The 11,220-nt window shown below is 42.2% G+C and overlaps 1 protein-coding gene across 1 annotated transcript in view; it reads left to right on the top strand.

Moving 5' to 3' along the window:
- Positions 1-1,656: 1,656 nt before the first annotated feature.
- Positions 1,657-11,220, top strand: part of SLC25A16 (solute carrier family 25 member 16) — a 50,489-nt gene continuing 40,925 nt past the window's right edge. Inside the window, exons 1-2 of the mRNA XM_021699652.2 lie at positions 1,657-1,904; positions 6,976-7,068. Coding sequence (XP_021555327.1) covers positions 1,784-1,904; positions 6,976-7,068 — 214 coding nt within the window. The 5' untranslated portion in view covers positions 1,657-1,783. The remainder of the gene's footprint in view (positions 1,905-6,975; positions 7,069-11,220) is intronic.

Here is an 11,220-nt window from a genome sequence, read left to right as displayed (position 1 = left end):
AGCGTGGAGCCTGCCTCAGCCTGCAACAGCCTGCCTGTTGATCCCATAACCCTGGAGATCACGACCTGAGTTGAAATCAAGCATGGACTGCTTAGCCAACTTTGCCACCCAAGTACGCCTATACAGTGTTTATTTAAAAATTATTTTGGCTTTTTGTTGCTATTGTTTTTGTTTTTCATCTTTACTGTTTGTACTAACATTTCTAACCCCTTTCTGTGCCTTAAACTACTCCCTCTTTCTGTCTTCTCTATTCTGTTGATGATACCATCAAGTCCATTAATCACTCTAGCAAAAAAGTTTGCAGCAACTTTTTAAATTCTTTTAGCCATTTTATTTATTTATTTAACACAGAGAGAGAGACATCAAAAGAGGGAACACAAGCAGGGGGAGTGGGAGAGGGAGAAGCAGGCCTCCTGCTGAGCAGGGAGCCCGATGCGGGACTCCATCCCAGGACCCTGGGTCATGACCTGAGCCGAAGGCAGATGCTTAACGACTGAGCCACCCAGGCGCCCCTCTTTGAATTTTTTTTCTTGTGTAAAATACACTTCATTTAAAATTTACAATTTTAACCATTTTTAATTGTACAATTTAGTGGTACATTTAGTTACATTTACAATGTTGTACAATCATTCTATTCTGGGGAGCTTTTGATTCCTGTCATTAGACATGTAAAATATAAATAATGACACCATTATATGAGTCTGTATTTTCCAGTGGAAATAAAAAATTGGGAACATGGGGAAATATAAAATTTAAATCTGGACTCATCATTAGAGACTACATGAGGCTAGAAACACCTTGCAGAAGCATATCCACAGAAAGAGAAAGAAGAGACCAGTGCCAATAATAGGAAAGGTTGGAATAAGTATTGAGGAAATCATAAAAGATAGTTTCTGAAAGAGACGATACAAGTTCAGAACAACTTTGGTTATAAAGAATAGGAATGATTTTGCCCAGCCTGGAAGTGATGAGGGGCTCACAGTAAGAGAATTGTGCTCCTAAAGAGTAGTTAAGTAATAGAGTCTTGGAATAGAATGGGGGAAGGGAGAAGGAACTGGGGAGCTTCTAAGAGTTTAGGGCTGAGACTGGAGTGGGGAGTAGAGCTCGGTGGGATTTGAGAGCTAAGCACAAGGCACAGATTCAGAAAGGCCTGACAAGGCAAAAGTATTTGTGTTATTTGTAGGGCCCCAAAGAAAGAACAATCTGCTTTAGCAACATTTCTTTGACAAAGGTGATGGGGTGGAGTGGAAGCTTAATAGGTGGTTAAGAAGGGCAGGAACTGAGGTTCAGTGAGAAGCTCTGTGAAGGCAGAACTGATTTGGTGGGAGATGGTGCAATTTCAGAGGTTCCTGGAAAGAGCAGAGCGGAACCAAAGATTGGTTCTGGAAAGGATTCATCTGACGTAGTTCAGAAGACAGCCCGATGGGCAGTTACAAGTCAATGGGCCGGGAAGAGCTCTCTGAGGTGGTGGGATTTTGGTGGGACCTCCCTCGGGGCCACGCTTCTCCTCCGTTAGAACAGAAAAGGCCTGGAAAACGAGGCCGGGAGTAGGGTCGTGGGGTGACGCTGGGTGGGGGAGGTGGCGAGCGCGGGTGACTCCCACTTGGGACCCGGGCCCAGGCCCCGCCCCCTGGCGTACGCCATCAGCCTGCGCCGCGCCGCCGGGTGTTATTCCGTCCCGCCCGCGCGGCGGTCGGTGCTCTGTCACCGCCCGCTGTGGCCATGGCCCCAGCCCGTGGCTTGTAAATTGGCGACCAGAGTTCCCGACGCGACACTGGTCCTGATGGCGGCAGCGGCGGCCTTGGCAGCGGCCGACCCCCCTCCCGCGATGCCGCAGGCGGCAGGAGCCGGAGGGCCCACCGCCCGTCGGGACTTCTACTGGCTGCGCTCCTTTCTGGCTGGAGGTGGGTGTCAGCCGGGGGGACCCGGCCGTGCTGGGGTGGCAGGGCGGGATCCGGGGTATATACGGTGCTTGCGGCCGCAGTGACATTCTTGGACTCTGGCTGCTTCAATGCTCGGCTGGCTATTTGCCCTGACCTGTTGTAGCTCTAATAATCACTTGATTATTGACTGCAGGATCCTGGTGAGGAAGGGCCTCGAGCTGTCAGGGAGCCGCTGGGGAGGTGGACGGGCTGAACCAAGCACCCATTCTTCGGGGTTGGATGGTAGGGAAAAGAGCCTAGTCCTTTGCCAAGACTCCAGGGTTTCCGTGAAACATGCTGGGAACTCCTTTCTTTTATAAAGACTATAAATGACCCAGTGTAGAATTGGATTTTGCCTTTTGCGTTAAAGAAGGCAAATATTGGAGGTCAGCTTTTTAAAGTTGACTGGGAAATTGTGTAAAACTGTCTACAACCAAAACTGGTTCCAGTGATTGTAGGAAAGTGTTCTATAGCTACATGACGGGTAGCTGGGGCAGCCCTTCTATCCGTGTCACTGTGAGGCCAGAAAGTTCATAATTGTCTCTCAGAAACTTCCTCTGCCTTCCTATAAAGAAGTGTTTTCAATCTCTACCCTCTCTTAATTAATTGGGTTGTCAACACTTAATTACTTGTTAAGCTGGGAATTTTTAAAATTCCACATTATAAGGGCTTTTAGAAAGAATATCTGTAGGGTGCAGTAGTATTAAGAATTTATTTTGTTCTGATAAAAACGGCATTCATTCATTTATACAAGGAATATGAGTGCCTGCTACATGCTCAGTGTGTATCAGGGAACAAAACAAAGATCCTGGAGTTTACACTGATTGAAGAGTTGAGGGGAGAAAGAGAGTAAGTAAAATGAGAAAGTAAGTTATATAGTATGTTAGAAGGTGATGAATGCAATGGGAAGGAGTAAAAAGAATGGGGCAAGGAAATGCAGAGGCTGAGTGGGTGTAATGTTAATTAGGACAGTCATGATAAATCTCTTGGAGAGAATGACACTTGAGCAGACTTGAAGTAGTGAGGGAGTTTGCAAGTTGATGTCTCAAGAGGAGCATTTCAGGCTTTAAGAAAAGCTATGTAGCTGGAGCCAAGTGTTGATGGGGGAAGGAGGTTAGAGGTGATAGGAGGCTGAATGAAGGGCTTCCCAAACAATCGTAAAGATTCCAAGTTTTATTTGGAGTGAAGTAGGAATTGCCAAACTCTTTTCTTTCTTTTTTTTTTTAAGATTTTATTTATTTGAGAGAGAGAGAATGAGAGAGAGAGCACGGGCGCAGGGGGGGGGGGGGGGGTCAGAGGGAGAAGCAGGCTCCCCACTGAGCAGGGAGCCTGATGCGGGCCTTGATCCTGAGACTCCAGGATCATGACCTGAGCCGAAGGCAGTCGCTTAACCACCCAGGCGCCCGCCAAACTCTTTTCTAAAGTGTCTGTTCCATTTTGTGTCCCCACTATCTTGTCAATACTTGCTGTTATCAGAGTTTGTGTCCTCTGTGTTTGTGTAATTGTGTGTTTCTCTTTAAATAGGTGTTTAAAGGTATGTGTGGTTTTAATTTGCATTTCCCTGATGACTAATGATGCTGAGTATCTTTTCATATTCTTTTTGGCCATTTGTGTCTCTTCGTAAAGTGCTGCTTCAGATTTTTGGAGAGTGTGAATAATTTTGAACGAGTTCCTTGTCCAAGTGATATAACAAAATACCTTTGGGCAAGTTACTTTAGCCTCCCTGTGCCTCAGTTTTCACATCATTTATTTATTTATTCATTCATTCATTCATTCATTTATTTAGAATTATTTATTTGACAGAGAGACAGCAAGAGAGGGAACACAAGCAGGGGGAGTGGGAGAGGGAGAAGCAGGCTTCCCGTGGAGCAGGGAATCCAATGCGGGGCTTGATCCCAGGATCCTGGGATCATGACCCGATGCTTAATGACTGAGCCACCCAGGCACCCCTTCACATCCTTTAAATGGGAAAAGATTTCCTTATTTAGAAGATTGTAGTGATTAAATGAAATAGTATCCATAAAAGCCTTGGCATAGTGTTCTGAGTTGAATCTCTTAGCCTAGGGGCGCCTGGGTGGCTCAGTCAGTTGGGCGTCTGCCTTCAGCTCAGGTCACCCTGGGATCGAGCCCCATGTGGGGCTCCCTGTTCGGCGGGGTGCCTGCTTCTCCCTCTCCCTCTGCCTGCCACTCCCTCTGCTTGTGCTCTCTCTCTCTGTCAAATAAATAAATAAAATCTTAAAAAAATAATCTCTTAGGGGCGCCTGGGTGGCTCAGTCGTTAAGCTTCTGCCTTTGGCTCAGGTCATGATCCCAGGGTCCTGGGATCGAGCCCCACATCTGGCTCCCTGCTCAGCGGGAGGCCTGCTTCTCCCTCTCCCACTCCCTCTGCTTGTGTTCCTGCTCTTGCTCTCTCTCTCTGTGTCAAATAAATAAATAAAATCTTAAAAAAAAAAAAAATCTCTTAGCCTAGTACCTGGTACAAGGTAAATACTCAAAACTTAACTATTATTGTTGATTAGCAGTGGCCTTGGCCACTATCTTAACCTCATTTGCTCAAAAGGAAGATAAAAGCTGCATGACTTAACTCAGTGGATTGTTGTAATGATTAATTGAGCTATAAAGTAATGTGATTAAGTGAGTTAAGATACTATCAAAGGAAACTACTTAATGAACACATTCTAAATAATTTCATTATGTGGTTAGTTCATAATGACTGAGAAAATAATATAATGTTCTGAAACCAAATATACCCAAATGCAAATTATTTGTAGTTTCTTCTCAATTTTGAGTAGTCATGACTATGATTTTCATTAGTTCAGATAAAAGAAGCTTGATATAGAAACTTACATGTGGATTTAATATTTGAATATGAATAGGCATTTTATTTTTGGATATCTCAGAATATGAATTTTAATTAATATTAGTTACATGGTAGGCTATTAAATGTGTGTGGATTTTGAGTGATTTTGTCTCACTTTTTTTTTTTAAAGATTTTATTTATTTTATTAGAGAGAGAGAGACAGTGCACAAGAGGGAGAGGGAGAAGCAGGCTCTCCACTGAACAGGGAGCCCGATGCGGGGCTCTATCCCAGGACCCTGGGATCATGACCTGAGCTGAAGGCAGACGCTTAACTGGCTGAGCCACCCAGGCGACCCTTGTCTCACATTTTAAAAAGTTTGTAAGGGTGCCTGGGTGGCTCAATCTGTTAAATGTCTGCCTTCTGCCTTTGTTTTTTTTGTTTTGTTTTGTTTTGTTTTTTTATTTGACAGAGAGAGACACAGCGAGAGAGGGAACACAAGCAGGGGGAGTGGGAGAGGGAGAAGCAGGCTTCCCGTGGAGCAGGGAGCCCAATGGAGGGCTCGATCCCAGGACCCTGGAATCATGACCCGAGCCGAACGCAGATGCTTAACAACTGAGCCACCCAGGCGCCCCTACCTTCTGTCTTTGGCTCAGGTCATGATTCCAGCCAGGGTCCTGAGATTGAACCCCATGTCAGGCTCCCTGCTCCGCAGGGGAGTCTGCTTCTCCCTCTCCCTCTGCCCCCCTGCTCGTGTGCTCTCTCTCTCGCTCGCTCACTCTCTCTCTCCCAAATAACTAAATAAAATATTTAAAAAATATAAAAAATAAAAAATTTGTGAAGTAAAACTCTACATTCATTTTTTTTAAAAAGTATTTTAAATGAGAGAGAGAGAGAGAGCAGGAGCTGGGGGAGAGGGAGAGAGAGAAGCAAACTCTCTGCTGAGCAGGGAGCCCGATGTGGGGCTCAATCCCAGTACCCTGGGATCATGACCTGAGCTGCAGGCAGATGCTTAGCTGATTGAGCCATCCAGGCGCCCCTACATTCATTCATTAAATAACACTGAGTGCCTGTTACGTGCCAGGCTCTGTACTGGTCTCTGTATAGTAATAAAGGCGACCCACAAAATCCCAGTCCTCTCATACCTTCTGGATCAAATATGCAGTAGTGAAGAGCTTAATGTAATCATAATAAGACACCAGAGACTTTTTATCCACCTTTTTATAATGTAACAGCCTATTTTATCAAGTGCTTATAACATGTAAGGTACTTTACAAAATTGTCTTCGTCTGTTTGGGCTACTAAAACAAAAATATCAAAATCTGGGTGTTTTATAAACAACTTTTTCCTTCCTTCTTTCTTTTCTTTCTTACTTCCTTTTTATCAACCTGGAAGCTCCAGACACTTATTTGTTATAGTTCTGGAAGCTGGGAAAGCCAAATCATGGTGTCAGCAGATTTTGTGTTTGGTGAGAACCTGCTTCCTCATAGACAGCACCTTCTCTTTGTGTTTTTACATGGTGGTACCTTCTCAGTGTTTTCACATGGTGGAAGGGACCAGGGATTTCTCTGGGCTTTTATAAAGGCATTAATCTTGTTCACGAGGGCTCCACCCTGCTGACCTCAGCAATTCCCAAAAGCCTCACCTCTAAATACCATCACACTGGGAATTAGTTTTCAACATATGAATTTGGGAGGACACAGTCTATAGCAGAGAGTCTTCATATATTATTGTCTTAGAAGAAGCAAGTCAAGCTAGTAGGGCTGCCCTGGATTCTGACCTACACTAAAGCCCATGTGCACACATTACTGTCATCTGTGTGTCTGCACAGTGGCACGTGGTAGGGACCAAATACATAATTGCTGAATATATATGGGTATGCTGACTGTTATGGGTAAAAGTTGGTTGTTTCAATGATAGAGTCATCCAGAAGAAGAGGTTACTTGAAACAGAGCCTCATAGCTGGGTAAAAACCTTCAAGTGTCTGTCTCCATAACTACATTTAGCAAGATTGCCAGTGCTCATCAGGTATTAGGGGGAAGATTTACGCTCTTCAAATTTATTTTTAAGTCTGACATACTCAATTATTAAGTTACAGGGAACGGGGGCCAGTCATCTGCATATCCCTGCAACTGGGCAGTTCTACCCATGGAGACCAAATTAGAAATCAGAAGGTGTGCTGGCTGAATAAATAACAGTTTCCATGTGGAAAGAAATGGTACACAATTTCATCCTGACTGTTTAAAAATTTTTTAGGTATTGCCGGATGCTGTGCCAAAACAACAGTTGCTCCTTTGGATCGAGTAAAGGTTTTATTACAAGCTCACAATCACCATTACAAACATTTAGGTGAGTTAATGGATGCTAAAGGTAAAAGTGAATGAAAACATTATCCATCTGCTGGCTTTGTTTCCGGTTGTGAATTATAGTGGAAAGAGTATACAAAAGGGAGTTCAAGTTTGGGAACAAATTTTGCAAGAGATTTATCTCTTATCTACTTTAACCTTTTCATTTGCAATAGTGGTTAAATATATTATCATTTTAGGATACTGATATTCTCTAAACCAAAATCTTGGAATCACTGAAATAAGTACTATTTGTTTATTGGGAGCAAAGAGTCATGCCCTTTCCAGACACATAACAGCTTAGCCCGATTTTTTTTTTTTTTTTAAGATTTTATTTATTTATTTGTCAGAGAGAAGGAAAGAACACAAGCCGGGGGGAGCGTCAGGCAGAGCAGGCAAAGCAGGCAGAGGGAGAAGCAGGCTCCCCGCTGAGCAGGGAGCCCACTGTGGGACTTGAACTCAGGACCCTGGGATCATGACCTGAGCGGAAGGTAGACGCTTAACTGACTGAGCCACCCAGGTGTCCCAGCTCAGCCTGATTTTTAAAAAATATTCAATTAGGGCGCCTGGGTGGCTCGGTTGGTTAAGCGACTGCCTTCGGCTCAGGTCATGATCCCGGAGTCCTGGGATCGAGTCCCACATCGGGCTCCCGGCTCAGCGGGGAGCCTGCTTCTCCCTCTGACCCTATCCCCTCTCATGCTGTTTCTCTCTCTCTCTCTCTCTCAAATAAATAAATAAATAAAATCTTAAAAAAAAAACCAATTAGTGATGGAGATAAGGTTTATTTCTTTATTTAAGGATTTATTTAGATTTCTATATTTATTTGAGAGAGAGAAAGCACACCCATGAGTTGGCGGGGAGGGGCAGAGGGAGAGAGAGAGAATCCTCTCCACTGAGCATGGAGCCTGACACAGAGCTGGATCCCAGGACCCGGAGATCATGACCTGAGCTGAAATCAAGAGTTGACCGCTTAATGGAGCCACCCAGGGGCCCCTATTTTTTATTTTTAAAGTAATCTTTACACCCAACGTGGGGCTCCAACTAACGACCCTGAGATCAAGAGTTGCATGCTATACTGACTGAGCCAGCCAGGCACCCTACTCCTTCAAACACCTAGTTAAACAAGCCTTTTAGAAATCTTAGTGTAAACAGAATTCAATGCGATTAGTATATATAGATAAACTTAAATTGTTAAAGAATATCAAGCCCTTGTTTGTTCCTTGCAAACATAAAAATCAGCCACTTTAAGTAACATGGATACTCTAATAATATGTCATTGGTGGGAGTAAGAAATTTTTATAGCCTATTTGGAGGGGATTTTGGTAATATGCATCAAAACTCTTAAAAAGAGGGCGCCTGGGTGGCTCAGTTGGTTAAGTGACTGCCTTCGGCTCAGGTCATGATTCCGGGGTCCTGGGATTGAGGCCCACATTGGGCTCCCCCTGCTCTGAGGGGAGCCTGCTTCTCCCTCTACCTCTGCCTGCCACTCCCCCTGCTTGTTCGTGCTCTCTCTCTCTGTCAAATAAATAAATAAAATCTTGAAAAGATACATATTCTTTGGGTGTGCAATTCTAGTTCTAGGAGGTTATTGTAAGGAACTAATCAGAAATGTGCTCAAAGATGTATATGCAAGGATCAAAACATTATATTTATGTTAGTAAAAACAAACAAACCAAAATGTTCAATAGTAGGGAATTGGCTATATTAAATAATAAGTATAATTTAAATGAATAAATAAATCCATATTGTAGGCTATTTTCCAGTCACACAAAAACTGAAAATAATATGAACTGGGGGTGCCTGGCTGGCTTAGTCAGTAGAGCATGCGACTCTTTTTTTCTTTTTCTTTTTTTTTTTAGGTAATCTCTATGCCCAACACGGGGGTAGAACTCACAACCCCAAGATCAAGAGTGGCATGCTCTACAGACTGAGTCAGCCAGGTGCCATGAGCATGTGACTCTTTTTTTTTTTTTAAGATTTTATTTATTTATTTGACAGAGAGAGACACAGCGAGAGAGGGAACATAACAGAGGGAGTGTGAGAGGGAGAAGCAGGCTTCCCGCGGAGCAGGGAGCCCCATGTGGGGCTCGATCCCAGGACCCTGGGATCATGACCTGAGCCGAAGGCAGACGCTTAAGGACTGAACCACCCAGGCGCCCCAGCATGTGACTCTTGATTTTGGGTTAGTGAGTTCAAGCTTTATGTTGGGCATAGAGCTTACTTTAAAAAAAAAAAAGCATATTAATTGACTAGGAACAATGTTCATGATGTATTAGATAACTGAAAACATATAAAATGGTTTAATCATATTGCATTTTATGTAAATAAACATGCTTAGACAAAAGGCTGGAAAAACAAACATTAAGTGGTTAATTTTCAATGGTGTAATTCAAGGTAATTTTTCCCCCTAAGATAATATTAATACCCATTGAACATATATTACTTTTTCAATTAGAGGGAAAAAGATTTAAAAGAAAAAAAATTAATGTGGACAGAGACCAAGAAAGAAATTAGGTAAAGGCAACTAACTCATAGCACTCCATTGCTTTATAGGTTCATGCTTCAGTAGATAGGAATGATGTGTGCTCTGCATGACCTATGCAGCATCTCTGTATAAGAAAGATGTTCTACAGAGTGAATAAGAGCCAGTTCTTTTTTCCATAATGTATAGAGTTGTCAAATCACTATGTTGTACACCTAAACTAATGTGACATTGTGTCAGCTATCTTCAATTAAAAAAAAAATCAATTATTTTTCCAATGGTGTTTTTAAAATGTGATTTTTCTCAAAAAATGTAATGAATATTTATGTTATATATTAACTATAGCTCATTTTCTTGTCAATATTTTTAATACTAAGTAAGTATAGTTAAAATTGAAAGAAAAAAATTACTGCCATTTCTTTGTCCAGCAATGAGCACAGTGTGCTGCTCATACATAGAATCAGACCTTTGAACTTATTGAGACAGTATATAAAAGTGGAAAGGAAGGAAATTATTTTCTTTCATTGTCCAAATTAAGGGTTAAAAAGCAGATGAATTATATTACCCTATATCTCAGGGTATTTACCATAACCCAACATAGGAATGTTTGAGCAGGATTGTTTTATTCCTTTAACCTCCTCCCCATGCTGGTTTATGTTGTTTTGTTTCCTGATTTGTAGTCAGTAGATTACATATTCACATTAGATTTCATGCTCTGCGGGGCTACATGCCATGGGTTACAGTGTTACCCTACAAGACATGCAAAATTTGAAATGGAATTCCTGGAGTGAAACAATGAACTATTGGTGTAGTATATGGAGTTTCATGTATCTTTAAAATATATAAGCCAAAAAAATTATATATATGGCTTTTAATTTTCTTTTTAAATGTTTTTGGGCATTTTATTCTAGATGCCTCTCTTTTTATATACATGCATAAAGTAGTTTGTAAAATTTTGCTTTTTTATTTTTATTTTTTAAAGATTTTACTTATTGGGGCATCTGGGTGGCTCAGTTGTTGGGCATCTGCCTTTGGCTCAGGTCGTGATCCCAGGGTCCTGGGTTTGGGCCCTGCATCAGGCTCCCTGGTCAGCGAGCGGGAGGCCTGCTTCTCCCTCTCCCACTCCCCCTGCTTGTGTCCCTCTCTCGCTGTGTCTCTCTCTGTCAAATAAATAAATAAAATCTTAAAAAAAAAAAAAAGATTTTATTTATTTTAGAGAGAGACAGCATGAGCAGGGGGAGGGGCAGAAGGGGAGAATCCCAAGCTGACTCTGTGATGAGCTCAGAGCCCGACGCGGGGCTTAGTCTTACATCATGACCTGAGCCGAAATCAAGAGTCAGATACTTAACCGACTAAGCCACCCAGGCGCCCCAAATTTTGCTTTTTCAAACATGAATATTCACAAAGATGATGAAAATGTGCTATTGAGTAAAACTTCTACTTTAGCTTCTTTTAAAAAATGTGTAACTTTACTTCCAAGGCATCAGAAAGTATTTTTTATATTGAAGCAAAATTATTCTGGCCAAATGAAAAGCAAGGAGTACAATTAGAATTTTTCTTTCCCCCACTTTGCATAAATAATTTTTTCTGTAATATATTGAAAATCTTTTATCTCATTTAGCTTTTTACAGTCAAATGTGATGTAAAAATAGGTAGGTGAATCATAATGGGATT

Source organism: Neomonachus schauinslandi, chromosome 6, assembly GCF_002201575.2.
Source record: "Neomonachus schauinslandi chromosome 6, ASM220157v2, whole genome shotgun sequence".
Lineage (NCBI taxonomy): Eukaryota > Metazoa > Chordata > Mammalia > Carnivora > Phocidae > Neomonachus > Neomonachus schauinslandi.
Note: the sequence above shows the minus strand (reverse complement) of the source record. Positions and strands in the feature narration are given on the sequence as shown.